The sequence below is a fragment of the Galleria mellonella genome, unplaced genomic scaffold (genome assembly GCF_026898425.1).
Source record: "Galleria mellonella isolate WM207_F2 unplaced genomic scaffold, CSIRO_AGI_GalMel_v1 utg109, whole genome shotgun sequence".
NCBI classification, from domain to species: domain Eukaryota; kingdom Metazoa; phylum Arthropoda; class Insecta; order Lepidoptera; family Pyralidae; genus Galleria; species Galleria mellonella.
The window spans coordinates 1,559,803-1,582,682 of record NW_026441972.1 but is presented as its reverse complement, the minus strand read 5'-3'; the positions used below and the strand labels follow the sequence as shown (position 1 = coordinate 1,582,682).

Here is a 22,880-nt window from a genome sequence, read left to right as displayed (position 1 = left end):
GACCGAGATAAAAGCCTATGTTTATCATTATGTCATTTTTTTACATATATCAAATGTGAAAAAGTGTGCAAAAGACCTTATTTAAACTTTTTGCACTTTACACTTTGCTTACACTAAAAATACGTCTTTTGGGCCATCTTCTGACTTAATATAATAGAATACATCTTTATTAAAAAAAAATACAAGAAGAACTATAGTATAGTTCTCCAATTTTTTTATGAAATATAAATTAAATAGTCGTCCATTAAATTTATAATCGAAACATAAAAGTATAATTTGCAGATGCTAATGTAACGCGAGATTGTACCGGCTACCTCTATACCTTGACCCGCGGAGATACCATCATTAAGTCAAGACACGTAATATTGAAGTTCAAACATGATTGCTCGAGAGTTTTATCTCTTCAAATGTGAATATTTAGACATCGTTCAAGGCCAACTCTGTCATCTTGTTAACTTCTGTTCTCTTAGTCATTGTGATGTATTTATTGATATTTCTTTTTCATGAAACAGAATGCACATTTTTTTTATCTCAATAATTGTATAAAAAAAAAATTATGGTTTATTGCAAAAATGACAGAGATAAAAAATGAAATACTAATATATTTTTTTAATTTTTTTATCTTCATTTGTCTAAGAACAAGGAATTACATAGAAGGAATGATAAAATAAAAATTGTAAATCATATGGTTGCCTCCTTTCTTCTTATGCAAATATAATTAGTAAAAAGAGGACGAAAGATACACTATTAGTTACTTTTTTTCTCAATTTATAGCAGGCTTGTGTATAGAAAATGTTTGATATACCAATTATTTGTCAATGACAAATTTTACATTACTAAATTATATATTCGACACAGTTTGTGTAGAAAGTATGCAAGCAGATTGTATCTGAATTTAGTAGGGTTATACGGCCAATAAAACCAAGTGACATATCTTGATGTATTTGACTACCACGGACTAGTCAAAAGGCAGATGCGTTTTTATATGTCTATCCCTCTCTAATGCATTAGCAATATCATAAATACAACGAGCAACACACTATGTGAATTATGCATTCTATCTATTCTATTCCGAAATCTTTGGCATTTGTATGTGCTTTCAATTCGATATTTGTAATTCATTTGTCAAACATTCAAACTTAGCATTCAATTTTTTTTATACAACTTAGAATGGCAAACAAGCTGACATCCCACCTGATGGAAAGTGGTAACCGTCGCCTATAGACATGAGCAGTGTCATGGACATAACAGAGTATACTGTTTCGTCCATGATACCCCGCATGCGTTGCCATTCCTGAGGACTCAGTTGTTATTCCTCTGTACCCTGTAAATTCACGCCATATCCCACCCTTCAAACCGAAACAAAGCCATGCAAATACAACTGCTTTACGGTTGAAATACGAATGGGACAGAGGTACCCAAGCAATCGACTTTTGTACAAAGTCTTTCTCTGGTATTTTTATCTCTATATATCTTTTAATGACGTATTTTTTTTGTAGAATTTTTTTATAAATTTTTATAGGGACCAAAAATATATTAGACTGGTATATTAAATGGTGTCTAAAAATTTTTAAATTTGTTCACAATTCGATTGCCTTTTACAATCGTATCATAATAGTGCTATAAATCTATATAAAATTCAAGACATTTTATTATCATTTAAAAAAAAAACTGCTTTTGTTACAATTTGTACAGTCATTCATCAGTTCGTGAACGATCTAACCTTGATTTGATATCGGAACAGAACAATTATAGCAAATATTTCATTCATTCATTGATTGAATACAGTTCGCTTGAATTCTTACATTGAAAACACTATTAAATGGTTATTAGTTACAATTAAATTATAATTATTAAGGTAAATTTGAATTTAATTTCAGATATAACGAGGTAATTAATTAAAAATTGATATAAATACATACACGTATTGTAATTATAAAATAAATATTTATAACCTTAGATTATATAGATAGAGCATCGAGCCTCAAAAACGGGTCAACTATTTGTCAGCTAATTGTCAAATTAGCTGACTCGTTTTTTTTATCAGTATTCTATATACTTATGCATAAAATGTGTCTTGACGTATTATTTATTAAATAAAATGAGTGTATACGCATTAAAAAATGCAGAATTTATAAGACAAAATAAATATAAAAGTTATAAAGGAATCACTCATAACTATTTATCACGCAAAATTGTATGAAAAAGTTAAAAGGGTTTTTTTCGAAGCATTTCTATGGAGACGTTCTATTTATAATGTAAAATTTTAGATTAATTTTGTTTAGAAACCGTGAAGACTCTGTATGTATGATATCTGTAGTAGAATTCAAATTGCTTTCTGGAACATTAATATGTTACTTTATTTAGTTTTTACTTGATACCACAGATAATTAAATATTTTAAATACACAAAATTTTGGTGGTAAACAGTACCTACATACCTGCCTCTTTATTGCCGACGTTTCGACGTGGATTGTACCACGTTGTGGTCACAATAATTAACTAAATATTGTTTCAAAAAATAATGGAATACCTATATATATATATATAGAATATCAAAAAATCCCGTCTCCGGACGATATTTTCATTTAAATTTAATACATTGAATAAATAACAAATATATATGTATATATAAACTAGCATATTTATAAACATAATAAGTGGTTTTTCGATAGCATACACTTTGGAAAAATTATATTTAAAATAATATACCAACAATACGTAATAGAATGTACGCTGTGGCAACACCGAAATGGGTAATGATCTTTTCCAGAGTCATAAAACATATTATAAAAAAAAAAACAATAACGACCTTTTTCCATCATCAATGTCCAGAAGAACCTAATTATTAAATAAATATCGGAACAGGATATTCCAAACCTTCAATTAGTCAAATAACCAAAGTTGCCAAAATATTGAGCACAGATTAAAAATCAACAGAAACCCGCCATTTTTCCAGACATAGACCGATAGTGAAAACCGTATTTAGAGCATAGAGTAAGTAGTAATGCACTGACTAAGTAGAAATACTTTATTAGTTTTTTTTTGTTATAAAATTAGTCGTATTACAGTTAGTTAGTCGACGTTTTTAGTTATTTACATTATACACATTCGTGGCATTATCTAGTTATATTAGATTTTCAAATGCCACGATATTTCTATTAGAAACCAAGTCTGTGTCAGTTGCTTGAAAATTAGTGCGTTAAAGGTTTGTCTATGACTGTACGCTTGAGGTTACGATAAATTAAAAAATAAAAGTAAATATTCTTTACACGTTGCTTATTTACTTTAATCCTTATTTCTTTATGTATATAGTTTAAAATAATACCAGTGACGAATGATTGGAATAGTTTTATACTCACATTTTATTATTTTATTACAAAACATATTGAAATTTAAAACGTTCACTTCTAATCAAATGCTATAAACTGTTTCTTTTCATTGAAATAGAAATGTTAAAATTAGTTAGGTATTTTGTAAATTTATAAAATATCAAATTTAAAATTTTTAAGTAAAATTGACAGCTCTCTAAATGAAGATTTTATATTGAGCTTTAACAATTTCAAGTTATTAATTTTAACTAAGTCATATATTAAAAATATAGCAGATATATTTCTAATTGTATTAACTGATTTTGAGAATATTTTTGAAAAATTACTAATTTAATCGTAACCTCTTAAGTAAGAGCGAAAGAGATGCAGCGTACATCATAGACTAAGACCAGATGCCGGACTCACCGAATCTTTTAACGTGAACGTCTTGATTGAACGAAACAGTTTTTGTCTCTTTCGCTTCGCGGTTCTTCGTTTCGCTCTCGTCTTTGGCTACCTTATCGCCATCTTCGGCATCTGACTTGGTACCGGTTTCATCACTCATTGGGTATCGGTTCGGTACCCGCTTTTTGGTACCGCTCGACTTTGGTTTCGGCTATCGTCAACTCGGCGGTTTTCCTTTTGATTTCATCGGTACGCTTATCTGTAAAGAGTTACTGACTTAATTTTCGTCAGTAATATACTTATTCTTTGTAATTACTTTTATTTTTTTATCTTTAGTAGTAGTTGCAGATTATCCATAAGGAGAGTGGCAAAGATAAAATCTCACACAGCCTAATGTTCTGTTGCCAATTTTGTAAAATTTGTTCTAAATTCAAATTTTTTTTAAGCGATTTGACAAAAGCAACAGCATTAATTGTATGTTAATATACGCGTATTCAAAAATTATAACAGTAATTAGAAAAATAGAATATTTATAAGCAATTTATTCTGATTTATTTCTTAACAACTTTAAAAAATGACGTACATAAAATTTTTAAGTAATTTTCAGTTTTTGTTTTTATTAATTTATTACCAATTAATTATAATTAAAGCATTCAATCTAAAAATACATAAAATAGCCAACAAACAGTTATTTAATTTTATAGATAAATATTAGAAATTTTACATAATAAGTATAAAACGCGATATACTAATACGTACTAACCTTAGATTATATAGATAGAGCATCGAGTCTAAAATAACGAGTCAACTTTTTGTCAGCTAATTGTCAAATTAGCTGACTCGTTTTTTTATCAGTGTTCTATATACTTACGCGCATAATATATGTTGACGTATCTGTATTTAATTATTTAATAAATGAAATGAGTTTTTACGCATTATAAAAATGTTAAAAATTATGAAACATAAATAAATATAAAAGTTATAAAGGAATCACTCGTAACTATTTATCACGCAAAATTGTATGAAAAAGTTGATCCGCTTTTCTCGATGCATTTGTATGGAGACACTCTATCTACATAATCTAAGGTACTAACCTTCTTCAGTATTTATATATTTAGGTTCACCAACAATTGTTTTCACAAAATAATGTAAATATATATACAATTATGGAGCTTAGAACTAAGTGTAACAATTTTTTATAGGCAAATACAGCATATATTGTTTATCAAAAGTTAGTCATGAATCAACAATGACTAGAACTTTGATCACTAAATAAAAAAAAAAGAGAAAACAATAGCTTCATTGGATGCTTGAGTTATAATCTTTTATATATATAAGGTGAAATCGAAAACAGTGTAATTTTTTTTTAGTGGTACATAAATAGATAAAGGACAGAATTTTAAACCTCCTTTACTATGTATATACAACAGTGTATCTGGCTATTTAGTGAGGAGAGGCATACATTTTTTTGGAATTTCAACCGACTTCAAAAAGAAGGGAGTTCTCAATACGGTTGTATTTTTTCCATGTTTACTACCTCATAACCCCATCAGTTCTAAACTGATTTGGAAAATTATTTTTTTATCTGAAATGATGTACTTACAGATTGTTCCCATGGGAATGTTATCAACATTAATGTAGTGGTTTAGTTTTTAAAACAAAATAACTGGGGTTGTCATAATCGAAGTAGTTTTTTTTTTTTATGGGACACAATCCTTAATTTTGTTGAAATTTTTATTCGTAAATCTGTCCTTTTAAATAATCTAATATTTTACAGCATGGATAGATTTTTAGTACAATGTATGACTGACGACTTTGATATCACACTGTATTGAATGATATTAAAAATTTCTAGTAAATATATTTTTTTTATAATATTAGCATTTTATTATATATAGAATTAAACATTTCGGAAATAGATACCATCCTTAGATTATATAGATAAAGCATTGAGCCTCAAAAACGGGTAAATTTTTTGTCAGCTAATTGTCAAATTAGCTGACTTCTTTTTTTTGTCGGTGTTCTTACGCATCGTTCGTACTTACTCATAAAATGTATCTTGACGTATTAGTTAATAAATAAAATGAGTGTTTACACATTAAAAAGATGTAAAAATTATAAGACGAAATAAATATAGAAATAAAGGAATTACTTATAACTATTTATCATGCAAAATTGTATGAAAAAGTTGACCCGCATTTCTCGAAGCATTTGTATGGAGACACTCTATCTACATAATCTAAGGTACTATGATTTTCATATACACGTTCCGTTACACACTTTATACTTGAATATAAGAATTTATATTTATGTTTGTATTATAAATTCTTTTAAATTAAAAATATAATAGGTATGTTTACTTTATGAGTAAAAGTGTACTATTTAATATAGGGATACTTAGAATTTTCTAATATTATGTAAATACATTGTAATGATATGTGTGTAAACTAATTATATATTAATTACTTAGTACTCACCTCCGTATATTGTTTTGAATCATCCGTCCAGTTTTCGCCTGTTTACATCAGCAAAATCACTGATAGTAACAGCATTTTGCGTCAAATATCTGAAAAAAAAAGATAAATTTTAAAACTAATGGTCTGAAAGTCTAGTTTTTATTTTAAAGGTTTAATAACTTTAGATTCTTATTAATTAATATATACTGTTATTTTACAATGTGAAACTATGTACCTATTTGTAAAACAAAATTTAAATGATTTAAGGTCGGATCGGACGGATCATTCAGACTTTATCTGTTCACTGCTGAATATACTGCTGCCTTTCCCTTGGGGGGTTTTGCCAATAGTTATCATGCTTGGCATGTTTTAGAGATGTTTTTAAGAAGGACACTGCTGCCTATTCCGCGCCCACCCATAGTCGTCTCTTACGACACCTACAGGAAAGGAAGATATTTGAATGTTTGATACTAATTCAGTTTTAGATTAGACACCTATCATAAATGTTATGTTTCTATAATGTAATATACTTTATATTTCAAATAGTGTTAAAAAAGTTTAATTTTGTTTTGTTACATAAATTAATAATATAGGATTAGAAAGACAAATTTAATTATAAATAACTTTTGGAATGATATTTTGATTTATAGTATAAATACTTACTAGTTACCAGAGGAAGACTTTGTACAAAGGTCATTTGCTTGGACATCTTTGTGCCATTCCTGTTTCTACTGTGAAGCAGTTGTGTTTGCATGGCTGTGTTTCGGTTTGAAGGGTGGGATATGGCAGTGAATTTACAACGTACAGAGGAATAACATCTGAATCCTCAGGAATGGCAACGCATGGGGGATATCATGGGCGAAACAGTATACTCTGTTATGTCCATGGTCATGTCTATAAGTGACGGTTACCACTTTCCATCAGGTGGGCCGTCAGCTTCTTTGCTATTCTAAGTTGCATAAAAAAAAAAACTTTTTACTGATGATAATTTTAATGTCAATTGCCACTAAAGTAAATTATTATTCTTTTTTTTTTAAATCGTAATTTGTGTATCTACTAGTATAGTAATGTTACAAATTTTACAGGCATCATTATCTCAAGGTAATAGTAACTGTATTTCTTAGGTCAGAGGTCAGACAATCGAGTAACACCGACCGATTTGGACTCGCTCATCGTTCGTTTCGAAACAGTCGACGGATATGTAATTTTTAAAGACAAATTTGTTTATTTTTAGTGTATGCAGATGGCGTAACTGTCGCAGTAATGTGATTTATACAGCGTGTAACGGAACGGGTATCATAAGTCAAAATCCAGTGATAGTGTGGTTGAAATGAATTAATTTTATCACATATGAGTTTATTTATTTTAATGCACTAGTATCTAATGTTACTATTTACGATGTAATTTTTTTTTTACAACGGAGGTGGCAGACGAGCATGCGGCTCACCTGATGGTAAGTGACTACCGCCACTCATGATCACCCACAACACCAGCGGCATTGCAGGTGTGCTGCCGGCCTTTTAAAAAGGAATATACTATTTTTACTTGAAGGATACGTTGTTGTATCGGTTCGGAAATACTGCTGCTGGAAGTTGATTCCAAAGAGTGGTTGTGCGTGGAAGAATGTGCTTTGAAAAACGCACAGTGGAAGACCGCCACTCGTCTTTTTTTATTAAATTATTCATTTTTAGTTAATTAGATTGTTTTTCAACCAATTTAAAAAAGAAGGAGGTTTTATACGATTGTATTTTTTTTAATTTTACTTATTACTCATTGGTCACAGATTAGTTCCGTAGAAATTTTATTGAGGGGCAATGCCTTACCTTAAAAGGCCCAATGCCCTACCTTAAAATGGAAGGCCCCAAGAAAATTAGATAGATTCGCTTTTTCAAAATCACTTCATTATGGCGTCTGCCCTACCAAAAAGTTCTTTTGCCCTACCTTAAACTTAGGTCCAACTACGGCCCTGTCTTCTAGTGAACAAAAACATTTGCGGAACATGTTGATTACATCAATGGTATGCTTAAGACTGTTAGCCAATATTAATTTTGTATTGCGGAACAAATACATATGACTGTAATGACCCGTAGGCCTAATGACACTACGCGCCTTATTTGTCAAGCCTGCTATCTGTCGTGTTTTATTTCAAACTACCTGTTCTTGGCTTTGCACGGGTGTACTAATGAAATCACTTGGGGGGAAGGGATTGTTAGTAAGACGGACTACCAGGGGGGTCCCCCGGAAATCAACATGCTGAATTCCAGGTGTATTCATCCTGATGGGCTGACTGACCTGCCTTTTCATTCTCACCTATCATCCCTCACTGGCGTATACAGTTAACGCAGGGTTACCATTATATTATCATCCGGTAAGAAAAAATGAAAAGATATTTCAAACACAAATTTTTTTTATACAAAACTTGTCCTGTCAATTAAAAACACAACAAAAAGAATTAACCAATTAAACAGCTGTTCTTAAGTTGCGCTTACATATAATTTGACAATTGATTCTTGATGGAGGGGAAGGGATTGTAAGTATTGGAGATCTAACAGACCCATCGCTAGCAAAATACCCTATCAGATCGGTCTCCACGTGGTTCCTTTTGGAGACCATCTTGATTAATTCTTTATGAATTCATCAGTATGGGCCAATTGCTTTCATCCTCATCAGTCATCAGCTACTGGTGCCCCGCCAATGTATACCAATAGCGCAGGTGTGGTTACTATTTCATTATCTAGGCACCGCTCTCCATCGGCAGGGAATTCATCCCCTCGCGCGCGAACCTAAACGGTCACGTACAGTGCAGTTTTAAAGGAATTTTCACTCGCGAACGCTCAGGCTGTGGAATCAGTTACTGAGATTTTCTTTGGAGATTTCAGTTTGGGGTTCTTCGAAAAGGGTACATTAATATTTCTTCAAGGTCGACAACGTACAGGTGACGACCCTAATGCAGGTGTCCATAGGTTACAGTGGCTGTTGCACCATTAGACGGACAATATGCTTGTTTGCCACATTCGTGGTATAAAAAAAAGACACAATTAAAAAATAAATTGATTTTTATTTACACAGAACTACACTTGCCCACTGTACAAGTTTTAACTTTTCAATCACTCATGTGACCACTTGTCCAGTACGTCAGTTGCGAAACGTTAATCTTGCCTTTAGTGCGACCGGCGCCTATTCTAGAGTTCAAATCGTATTTGCGACATCAGTGCATACTTGTAGCGGCGCTGGGTTGCGCGTGAGTGGATTTTCCATTCAATTTATTCAGCTTTTATTACATTTAGTACTTGATATTGGCTATTTAATTAAATCAATTATTTCATTTTATAGTATACTGGCGTTCCAGCTCGGCTTTCGGTACAGAGTACGACAGGACAAAAATATCTAAGGAAGGTAAAAACCCTTAAAAATTAAAAAAAAAAAAAAAAACTATTATCCTAGTAATTAGTAATATTATTATGGGTGATCAGTTTTTACACAGTAAGTGTATGGAAGAGCTGGTCTGATTCCCAGACGCCTAATGTTTCTCCCAATACTCTAACTCTGTAGATAGAATTATAAAAAATATTTTATACATATAGTCTATGTTGCTAGCTAAAAATGTAGCTTTCTACCAAATTCTACCAAATACTTAAGTATTTACCAAATATTGTTTATTATGTATTGTACCAAATTCTACTAAATGTTTAAGTATTTGGTAGAATTTGGTAAAACGCATTGTACGTAATATTAGGAACTTGTACTTTAAAATTTTTGTGATTCAATTCTTATAGTGCAAAAAGTAATTCTTAGTAAAACTTGTTTGTAATTATTTGTAATAATTTATCGATATTTTTTATTGTGGATTTAAAACCTATTATTGACTATTAGAGCGAATTTTAATTGAATCTCAATAATTGAAAACACCCACTTTTCCATACTTCCTTTTACAACAAAGTACTAGGAAATCATAGTCGGCAAGGATGATTTGCATCGCTTGAGGCCGCAGCGGCGCCTTGAAATGTTTTAGCGGCCCACGTGCGATCTATTACCTGCTTTACACCTACAATAACATATCTTTTAACCGAATCCGTTGAAGGATATACGATTCATGGCTGTAAGTGACGACTGTTATTGATTAATTATGTGACTGTTCTGCATTGCTGACTTCCTAGTACTCGGAAGTACTGAAATGTATGGCACGGCTAACAAATTCAGGTTTAATCATAGATAATCATAGATAATGTTCCCGTTGCGTTGGTCCCAGGTTCGACGCGTTATTAGATCTATGTTAAAATGAACTTTTTTAAATTAATTTGGATTTGGGAATTCTGGATTTTCTTGTGAATTATTTCGAATGACCACTGTCTGTATCCGATTAATATATTTTTTTTTTATATTCACGAAGGTGGCAAATAATCATACAGTCCGTTTAATGGTAAACGATTACTTTTTTATGGGATGATAATGGAATGGTATCCCCGCCTGTGCTAACGGTATACATTGGCGGGACACCAGTTAGGGATGATAGGTAAGGATGAAAAGACAGGCCAGTTAGCCCATCACGATGAATACACTTGGAACTCAGCACCATAGTTTCTAGGAGGGACCACGTAGAGGTCGACCTGACTGATTACATTGCTAGCAATCGGGGTAAACGGTTTATGTATTACTAGCTGTTGTCTGCGACTCGTCCGTGTTTCCGTCGTTTTTCGTAAAATAAGTAGCCTATGTCCTTCCTCACGGTTCAGTGGTTTTGATATAACAGACACATTTCCCTTCATTGCTATGCTCTTATTGATCGTGGCGTGATGAAAAGTATACTATAACCTGCCCAGGAGTATGAAGAATAATTGTACCAAGTTTTCGTTAAAATCCGTGAGTAGTTTTTGTTACTATAACGAACATACAGACAAACAGACAAAAATTTTACTGATTGCATTTTTGGCATCAGTATCGATCACTAATCACCGCCTGATAGTTATTTTGTAAATATATTTCCATATACAGAATTGACCTCTCTACAGATTTATTATAAGTATAGATTAAAGATAAGTTCTAAATGTATATGTAAAGTATTTATTGTGTTTATTGAATGTTGTGTATTAAAGCCTTTTTAAATAGATAGATAGAATAGAATAGAATAGAAAATCATTTATTCAAATAAACTTACATTGAAGCACTTTTGAAAAGTCATTACATTTTTTTTGTTAATCTACCGCTCGTTCGGAAAGCTGTCTCATCACAAGAAGAACGAGCAAGAAACTTGCGTGTTGCTCTTTTAAATAATTTTATTATTACTTTACATTTTTAAGTTTATATAGTATATATAGATAGATATATCGTTTATTTGTTTGTTACTAATCACACACAACATGTACATAAGAATAGATAATACATAATACAACATAAGATTTATAAAATTGTGTTATTATGTGTGATCTGCAGCAATACAAAAAGGTCGAAGCTCAGCGTGGAACATTGTTCAAGGAACAAAACACTGATTTTCAGTAATAATATAAGTAATAATAATAATAAAATAATATGAGATTATTACCATCAATGAAGTTAGTTTTTTTTTTATTTTTATTTTGCAGAATATAATGTACTTTTGTCTTCTTTTTTTTCCATTTAAGGCACACTGGATTGCCGTGACGAATATTCTGACGTGGCCGATTCCATTCATAACTTGAATGCGTTTGTGCCAAATGAATCACCTGTGTATTTCTGATTTCCTGGTACCGATTCAGACCACAAGTTGTGAGGCTAATTTTAGTTTTGGCTATTTATTTATAGAATGAGTAATATATATATATATATATATATATATATATATATATATATATATATATATATATATATATATATATATACTCTAGAATATTTTTTGAGCAGTTTACTAAAATATTAAACAAATATACGTCGCAAAAGAATAAAAGAGTTATTATTTGTGGCGACTGGAATATCGACTTATTTAAGGAAAATAAGAATAAAAATGAACTAACATCAATTCTGACAAATTATAACTTTAGAAATCACATAAATAAGCCTACACGTAAAAGGGCTTGTATCGATTTGATAACTAGTAATGCAGAAGATATTAAATCAGAAATACATCTATTAGCACTGTCTGACCACGAGACAGGACAAACTGTTACATGTACTATTAAACCGTGTAAAAGAATATACAAAAAGCCACTTACATGGTTTGAAAAAAGAAGAGACTACAACAAGGAGAACATTAAGAAATTCAAACACTGTATTTCGTCACTGACTTTCAATGAAGTGTTTGAAGAAAATGATGCAAATATTGCATTTAACAAACTCCATGACTTAATCACCATGTTTTATAACTTATGCTTTCCTCTATTGACAGTTAAAATAAATAATAAACCTGTAAAGACAAAATGGCTAACTAAAGGTTTAAAACGAGCTTGCTTAAATAAACGACGACTGTATTTAAAATATCAATATGACAAAAGCAACAAAAAACAAAATTTAAAAAAATACGTAGAATATAACAAGGTTTTAAGAAAATGTATTACTAAATCACAACAATTAATAAATATGCGTTATATCTCAAACTGTAAAAACATATCTAAAGCAGCGTGGAATGTAATAAAAAATAATTTTAGTTTCAATGACAATGCTACAAACTTAATAAATAAAATTAGTACTGATACAGGAACATATACACACTCAAAATACATAGCAGAATGTTTTAATGATTATTTTCTTAGGTTAACTAAAGATAAATGTAACTCAAAAATAAAGACACCACAAAATATAAACACTATGTTTTTAACTCCAGTAAATGCAGATGATATTTATAAAATTATAAACAGCCTAAGGAATACAAATGCTGTAGGTTATGACGAAATAAATACAAATATTTTAAAAATGTGTGCAACAGATTTATCAAAACCACTCTGTCATGTAATAAACCGTTCTTTTCAGCAGGGTATCTTTCCAGAGAGGTTAAAATATTCCGTGATTAGACCACTGCATAAAAAAGGTGATACGTTAAATTTGGCAAATTATCGCCCAATTACATTAGTCCCAATTCTATCAAAAATTTTTGAAAAAATTGTATATAATAAAATAAACTCTTTTGTAACACAGCATAAGATTTTAAATCCTAACCAATATGGTTTTAGAAAATCGAGTTCTACTACTTTAGCTTGTTTCAATTTGATCAATACAATCACACAAAGTTTAAATAATAAAGTTCCAGTTGCTGCTCTACTATTAGATATGAGCAAAGCATTTGATTTTGTTTCACATAAACTATTACTAAATAAACTTTATAATTATGGAATTAGAGGCAAAATACACGACTGGTTAGCAAGCTATTTAAAAAATAGACAACAGTGTGTTGAGATAACCCAAATTGTCGGGAAAAATAAAATAACAAACAAATCGGACTACAAAACTTGTAATGCGTGTGGTGTTCCTCAAGGTAGTATTCTAGGGCCTCTTTTGTTCATACTATACATAAATGATTTACCAGAGGCGATAAATCATGAAACGATGCTTTTTGCAGATGATACAACAATTATTGTTAAATGTAAAAATGCATCGACTTTTGAAAATGACATAAATGAAGCATTACTAAGAGCCGTTAATTGGCTAGAAGCTAATAATTTGACTATAAACATAACTAAGACACAATTAATACAATTTCAAACATACAATAGTAAACATATAAATCTAAATATAAATTATAAGAATATAATAATTAAAGAAATAGATTCAACAAAATTTCTAGGAATATATATAGATAAATTTTGTAATTGGAAAAACCACGTTCACAACCTAAGTAAAAAACTTGATTCGTTTGTGTTTGTATTAAATCGTCTAAGGAAAGTGGTTTCCGAAAAAGCAGCAATGTTAGCATACCATGGATATGTTGCTTCACAATTACGTTATGGTTTAATACTATGGGGAAACTCTGTCGATATTATAAAAATATTCAGAGCACAAAAAAAATGTGTCAGATCATTGTGCGGGGCTTATTTCCTGGATAGTTGTAAACCATTGTTTAAAGAAAAAAAGATTTTACCGTTACCAGCTCTTTACATATATGAAATTTGCTTGTTCATCCGAAAACATATTGAATTGTTTGTAATTAAATCCACAAATAGAAGTCAAAGACTTCAAAATAAATTAGAAATACCGACACAGAGACTTAACATGTTTCAAAGAAATAGTTATTGCATGGCTATTAAAATATATAATAAATTGTCTAATAATGTTAAAAATTTGACCAACACACAGTTTAGGAGAAGATTGTTTGACTACTTAATTGATGGTTGTTTCTATTCTGTGAAAGACTTTTTGAATAGATCTAATTTGTGATACTTGACATTGTAAAAGCTTATTAGTAATTGTAATTTGAATGTTAATTTGACTTATTTTGGATATTATAAAAAAAAAACATTTACACACCGAAATGGTAAATATTGCTGAACAATTACTTAACAATAACTTAAGATCTGCTACTGGCAATCACCAATATTTTGTAAATAAATGATTATTATTATTATTATTATTATTACATACAGTGAGTGTAGAAAGTATTCGTACACCTAGGGTTGTAATAAAAAAAATACGAATTTGATAGACTTTCTTTTATTTATCTAATTTAAATCAATACTATTAAATATTTTAACATTCCCGCACTTTGTTTATGATAATTTTTGTTTTTTAAAAAAAAAATTATACAACATAAAAATATTTATACGTTAACTAAGCATATAATGACAAACAAAAAGTATTCGTACACTTATAAAATTTGTAAGTAAATGAATATTAAAAAAATATTAATATTTTGTTGGACCACCGTTAGCATTGATGATAGCTTGGAGTCTCTGCGGCATCGAATCAACTAGTTTGAAAATATAAGAAGACGGTAACAATGCCCATTCTTCGAGAAGCGCAATTTTTAGTGTTTCTTTACTTGAAATTGGTCGATTTCCAATTTTATTATCGAGATAATCCCACACATGCTCTATAATATTAATATCAGGTGATTGAGGAGGAATCTCTAGGTATTTTGGAGCGTTAAACAGGATCCATGCTTTAGTATTCCATGCTTTATGTTTAGGGTCATTATCTTGTAAAAATATCCAATTATTGTTAAAACCCATTTGAGCTGCACTAGAGAGAAGATTCTCTTTTAAAATATTAATATACGTTTTGTGATTCCTAATTCCATCAATAAATGCAAGTTTTCCCACCCCAAAAGCACTCATGCAACCCCATACAAATACTGACCCACCACCGTGTTTTACCGTTGGACATAAATTTTCTTTCTTATATTCCATATTAGGTTTTCTTCATACCATATGATGTCCATCCGATTTGAAAATATTATATTTCGATTCATCTGAGTAAATAACAGTTTGCCAAAAATGATTTTTTTCTTTAATATATTTTTTTGCGAATTCTAATCTTTTTTTTCTATTAATATCATTTACCCAATACTTTTTACGCGCAGTTCTTCCATGATAATCGTTACTACGTAATACGTTCCGAACGGTACTGACAGAAATATGGCAATCATTGATATTATTAATTTCTTGTAACACTCGAGGGGTACTAATTTTTGGATTTTTTTTTACACAATTAAAAATTTTCCGATCCAATCGAGGCGTGAGTTTTGATGGACGCCCCACCTCTGGGTTTGTTTTTTAGTGTTTTAGTAATAGAAAACCGATCAATTACAGTCTGTACGGTTGAACGTGGTCTATTGACAAATTTTGTAATTTCACATAATGATTTGCATTGATTATGCAAATTAATAATTATTTTTCTCTCCTCTTCACTCGTTTCTTTTGCTTTACGACCCATTTTTGTAACTAAACACGTCTATACTTGTCACGAGTGCAAATAAAACGTCTAATATCTATACCTACGTATTAAAAATGACCTTGGCATTGTAGGCATATGAAAAATTCGATTAAATAAATGATTTATACAGAATTTTATTTAAAAAAGAATGAATGTACGAATACTTTTTGTTTGTCATTATTTGCTTAGTTAACGTAAAAATATTTTTATGTTGTATAATTTTTTTTTTTAAAAACAAAAATTATCATAAACAAAGTGCGGGAATGTTAAACTATTTAACAGTATTGATTTAAATTAAATAAATAGAGGAAAGTCTATCAAATTCGTATTTTTTTTATTATAACCCTAGGTATACGAATACTTTTTACACTCACTGTATATATATTTCTCATTATCGTGAGAATTTCAGGAGATCCATTTTTTTTTATATGATTACAACCTGATGTAAAGAGAGATAGGGGATGAGATTGTCAGTAACGCGGCCTACCAGTTTCATTGCTAATAATATACCCTGTCAGATCTACCTTCACACGGTCCCAGCTGGAAACAATCGCGCTGTATTCCAAGTGTATTCATCACGATGGGCTAACTGACTTGCCTATTCATTCTGACCTATCTTTCCTCATTGGTCCCCGACGGTGTATACGATTAGCGCAGGCCAACCATTCCATTGTAATCCATTAAAAAATCTGATGTAAAGTAACAATCATGGTATATGAACATGAAAACACCATAGATATCAAAGACACCGTAAGTATTAAGTATATAGTCGACTGATAGATGCTATAATAATATCTCCTCGATTTGCTTCACTAAATGTTATCTTTTTTTTTATACAACTTAGAATGGCAAACAAGCTGACGGCCCACCTGATGGAAAGTGGTAACCGTCGCCTATAGACATGAGCAGTACCATGGACATAACAGAGTGTACTGTTTCGCCCATGATTTTTCGATGCGTTGCCATTCCTGAGGACTCGGGTATTATTCCTATGTACCCTGTAAATTCACGCCATATCCCACCCTTCAAACCGAAACACAGCCATGCAAATACAGCTGCTTCACGGTTGAAACACGAATGGGACAGAGGTATCCCAATAATGAAGTACCGCATCCGTGATTCACTGTTCGTGCCAAAAGTTGATTAGTAGAAAATGCTACTAGCATTAAATATTTATTTGTACCATATTTTCGTTCGGTCAATAAATTTATTTAAATAAATAAAAAATCTTATGGTTGTACTAAACTATTAAACTAATTCTATGAGACCAATTATAATTACTCCTCTCCATCCAAAGGTTGCCTGGAAGAGATCGCTCTTAGCGATAAGATCGCCCATTGTTTTCTCATTGTGATTATTTCTTGTAATTGTTTATATCTAGAATAAGTTTACTATTGTAATCTTTTGTAGGAAACAATAAAGAGTATCTTACTATCTATCTATCAATTTGTAAGCATATTATTTCAGGTAAGAAAAGAATTTTAAAGAAGAAGTTTAGAACTGACGAAGGTATGAGAAATTAAAACGTCCTCTTTTTTTTAATTCGGTTGACTTTCATCAAGTAGGTATAAAGTTATGCATTTGTAATTCAAATTTATTATATTTTTTTTCGTTTTATCGGTGCAGCGAGCTAGCAGTCATAAACTTAACAGGTGATAAGTGATCCAGTACCCAGTACCTACCCATCGATTATCACGACGAAGCCAAAGTCTTAAGTCAAAATGTTGTTAGAGGAAATATAAATCAAGCAACTTTATCACTTGCGACCACTTGCGTTCATACATGCATATTTAAACGTTATTTTTAATTCCAACTGACATATTAAAACCGGTTGCATTAAATTAGTTTTATATAAATTTCGTGAACAGTTTCATATGTGCATTATTTATCTATCCAACGTAAGGCCCACGCCCCACAGGGGAGGAATTTGATAGTTAAGGGTAGAGGGGGGGGGGGATTAAAAAATGAACTCGAAGCGATTTTAACCCTCTTGCTCCAAGTCATTTAAGTGTTACGAGTAAATTAAAAAAAACATGCTGTAAATATTTATTAGGTATAATTTTGTTTGACGTTACCAAAATGACAACTGGGCGATTAGAGTCGTCAAGTAAACTTTTTCGAGAAAAATTATGTATGGGGGCGTAAAAATTTTAGAAATGTTCAAGTGCGGCATGGTAGAAAAAGGTTGGTAAACACTGATCTATGGTTTCAAGGTGTAAAACAGTCTTAACTTAAAATGGCAAATAAGCTGAAACTGATTTTTTTTTTAAATATTTTAAGAAGTTTTGCCTTCTTTAAGTATACCAGTCCTATTGTACCCTGAATCTTTACCAGAGGTAGACTTTGTACAAAAGTCGTTTACTTGGGCACCTCTGTCCCATTCGTGTTTCAACCGTGAAGCAGTTGTGTTTGCATGGCTGTGTTTCGGTTTGAAGGGTGGGATATGGCGTGAATTTACAGGGTACAGAGGAATAACACCTGAGTCCTCAGGAGTGGCAACGCATAGGGGCAGGGGGGGGGTATCATTGGCGGAACAGTATACTCTGTTATGTCCATGGTACTGCTCATGTATATAGGCAACCGTTACCACTTTCCATCAGGTGGGCCGTCAGATTGTTTGCCATTCTAAGTTGTATAAGAAAAAAGTTTGAGTCGATGAATAGGAGAATGTTTGTTACCCATTCATGCAAAAACTATTGAACAGATTTGAATGAAATTTTGTACACGAATAAGTTATATACTGATTTAGTATATAGCATATTTTAGGTACTGATTCACGCAGTTATATATAATATATAATATGATAAATATATATTACGTATTGTGTATATAATAAATAGAGCATTAGAGGTCAATTTTACAGTACCTTTAATTAAGTATACTTTGTTTTGTTCTATTCCGATATATAGATAGATAGATACTCTTTATTGTTTCCTCCATAAGATTACAATAGTGAACTTATTATAAATATAAACAATTACAAAATATAAAACGGATACTGTTCGCTTCCTTCGTTTTTATTCTATGTATGTACCTAATCTTAAATTGTTTAATAATTACGTGAAATTCATACTTCCTAGATTTTAAAAAGGAGGAACTGCTCAATTAATCTGTATTTTTTTTTTGTGTATGTGTTATGCGATATCTTTCCTAAGTTTAATAATTTAATTTAATAATTGTTTCCAATCGTTTTTTTTTAATATGTGAAAATGGAATGGTAACCCTTCCTGCGCTGTCGGTATACACCTATCATCCCTCACTGGCGGGGCACCAGTGAGGGATGATAGGTGAAAATGAAGACAGGTCAGTCGGCCCATCGTGAAGAATTTGACAAGAATTAACTATGATGTTTTCCAGGGGGAACCGCGTGGAGTTCAACCTGATAAGGTATATCACTAGCAAAACGGCTGTGAGAACCCATTACTAAAAATTCCCTTCCCCCGATATTGTTATAGTAAATACATAGAAAATATTAATTTAGAAAATTATATATATATATATATATATGTATAATAAGAAACGTGATTATTTCGTTAATAGTACATTCGGTAGACTTGTTCGAGCATTACATTTTACATGTCTCGAGTCCTTGAAAGCTCGCGACAGCAGGAAAAATATATTAAACGTGATAATATGCAAAATAGCATTTACTGTCTGTATATTCCTTTATCTATATAGCATATTCCTTTTTAAAAGGCCGGCAGCACACCTGCAATGACGTTGGTGTTGTGGGTGATCATGGGCGGCGGTAGTCACTTATCACCAGGTGAGCCGGTGATAACTAAACTTAACTTTTTCTTCTCAATTGTGAACCAATTCCAACCCACTTAAAAAAAAAAGGTTTCCATTTTGATTCGATTATTACCTCAGAACTCCGTCAGTTGTACCGATTTGGAAATTGAGTACCGATAGTACAATTTTTTTATACAACTTAGAATGGCAAACAAGCTGACGGCCCACCTGATGGAAAGTGGTAACTGTCGCCTATAGACATGAGAAGTACCGTGGACCTAACAGAGTATACTAATTCGTCCATGATACTCCCTATGCGTAGCCATTTCATTTAATTTAATGTTTGCTTAGTTCGCAACTAGGTGGCGCTATGACATATGTACAATTTTGCTCCACTATTTAGTATACTTTATAATCTAATTTCCTAACTCCCAAATGAAGCCGCGGGTACAGCTTGTGCCAATCGAATTCGGCCAAAAAATTCACCGAGCCTACAGCAAACGGAATGTGATTCGCCCATAAATGGCGCTGTCCAAACGAGATCGTTGCAAAATCGTCAGAAAAACTGATGCTGACCGCCGGCTGACTCACGTATGATATTATGACGAGATGAAAATCGACAGGGCCGGACTTAGGTATTAAGGGCATCAAATAAACGATAGCCGTGCGTGTAAAAATATAATAATGAGTAGGGATAATATTTATATTATTATATGTATCACATCTCCCATATTTAGAACTAACAAAATTTTTCATCGTGCCTCCCACCAAACTGTTTATAATTACTCCTCTCCATCCAAAGGTTGCCTGGAAGAGATCGCTCTTAGCGATAAGGTCGCCCATTGTTTTCTCATTGTGATTATTTCTTGTAATTATTTATATTTATAATAAGTTTACTATTGTAATCTTTTGGAGGAAACAATAAAGAGTATCTATCTATCTATCTATCTAAAAATAAACGGTAATACTGATTAACCGTCGTGTAGTCCCGGTATATAATGGGCCAGTTCCCTTCTCGTGGACGTCGTAAGGGATGGGCAGGCACCAAAAGCCTAACTGCGGTTCCCAACCCGCCTGCCCAGCGTGGTAACTGTATTGGCAATAATAAATATATTAAGAGTCTGTTACCCAAAAAAAATATATTAGATAACAGACTTTTAACATCTTCGTAAATAGATATCGGACCGATACGGGCAATATCGAAGTGGGTGATGACCTTTTTTCCATCATCAATATCCAGAAAAATCCAATATGTACATAGATATCGAATCGGTATTCATATTTTTTTTTTTGTTTTGATGGGTCAAAATGGTATGGTAACCCCGCCTGCGCTAACGGGATACGCTGGCGGAGCACCAGTGAAGGGTGATAGATGAGAATGAAAACAGGCCAATTAGCCCATCATGATGAATTTATCAGGAATTCACCATGATAGTTTCCAGGGGGAACCTCGAGGAGGTCGACCTGGTTGGGTATATTGCTAGCAATGGGATTCTCAGTCTCCATTACTAACAATCCCTTTCCCCCCGGTATCTATATTACCAGTGCCTATTCAGAATCGACTTATGTCTAAATGCATCCCCTCACATATGCCTTCTCTTTCACTCCGTTTAAGCCGAAAAATGTCAGATTGCCAAAGCTAAATCAGACCATATATGTGACCCGCTGTATACATGTCCTTGCTTCACACCATTTAGGGTATGTATAGTAACTTGTAAGTGGACACGAGATAATAAGTAATTCATTAAAGATAGACACATTTGATAAAAAAAAAAAAACTAATTGATACCGTTATAATTTGTTTTACTCAAGTTGACCTTGCGTTATACATCTCAATTTGATTGTATTATAGATTCGAACTTTATACAAAAGTCGTTTGCTTTAATACCTCTGTTACATTCGTGTTTCAACCGTGAAACAGTTGTTTAACATGGCTGTGTTTCGTTTTTTTAAATGGGTGATTATGGAATGGTAACCCCGCGGTGTATCGGTCTACACCGGCGGGGCACCAGTGATGGATGATAGGTGAGGATGAATTAGGCCAGTTAGCCCATTGTGACGAATTCAACAAGAATTGTACACGATAGATTCCAAGAGGAACCACGTGGAGGTCAACCTAATAGGGCATATTGCTAGCAATGGGGCTGTCAAACTCCATTGCTAACAATCCCTTTCCTTCCGCTGTGTTTCGGTTTGAAGGGTATATGGGATATGGCAGTGAATTTACAAGGTACAGAGGAATAACACCTGAGTCCTCAGGAATGGCACCGCATGGGGGGTATCATGGGCGAAACAGTATACTCTGTTATGTCCATGGTACTGCTCATGTCTATAGGCGACGGTTACCACTTTCCATCAGGCGGGCCGTCAGTTTGTTTGTCATTCTAAGTTGTGTATAAAAAAAATGTTGACTTAAAAATGTCAATATGTTCACGAATAAGCCGTTATATTGTTGGGCTTACATCACCAATGTTAAGATATGCATCTTCTGTCTAGTTTTATTCAAGACTATTTATATTTTCTCTTGTATACAAAACTACATATAATACCGAGTAGTCCCAGCATAGGCCAACCTTTCTTTTCCAATGAATGTCGTAAGAGACGACTACGGCAACTTAATAGACGAGGGATGGATAGCAGCGTCTCTCTTAAAACGTCACTGAAGCCTAACTGCGGTTGCCAATCCGCTTGCCAAGCGTGGCAACTAGTTAGTAGTGAAAAGTTAACAGCTGATATGATGATGATGATGATTTTGTTTACTTCAAACCATAATTCTGAATATCATAGTTAAAAAATTTTTTCTGGAATTTCGCTGTTTTCTCGCTGTCCCTCGTTGTCAAAGTTGTTGTCTAGTTGCTTCCTACAGTTTAATATAGTTTTTGCACCCCTCACCCCTTTCTACCCCCCGTTGCAAGTAGTTTTTTGTTATTTAGAAATCTCAAAAATTCTCTCGTAAATTGTCTTTTTTCGTCGTTTTTTCTCCTCGAATTAGTTAGTTTTCGTTCCCTGTTGTCGTTAGTCTACATATCATCCCCCTACCCCCGTCAACCCCCTGAATTTTGACTATTTACCTACTCGTAATCGTACTATTTCTCCCCAATTTTCTCCCCCCCTGTCGCATATAGAATTTTTCTAGTATTTTT

At 32.2% G+C, this 22,880-nt stretch overlaps 1 protein-coding gene across 1 annotated transcript in view; it reads right to left on the bottom strand.

The window, feature by feature from the left end:
- The window catches only part of LOC113511256 (trichohyalin), a 116,594-nt gene that overhangs the window by 43,023 nt on the left and 50,691 nt on the right, over nt 1-22,880 (bottom strand). The window contains exons 2-3 of the mRNA XM_052892004.1: nt 6,193-6,281; nt 3,737-3,974 (exon numbers count right to left, since the gene is read on the bottom strand). Coding sequence (XP_052747964.1) covers nt 3,737-3,875 — 139 coding nt within the window. The 5' untranslated portion in view covers nt 3,876-3,974; nt 6,193-6,281. The remainder of the gene's footprint in view (nt 1-3,736; nt 3,975-6,192; nt 6,282-22,880) is intronic.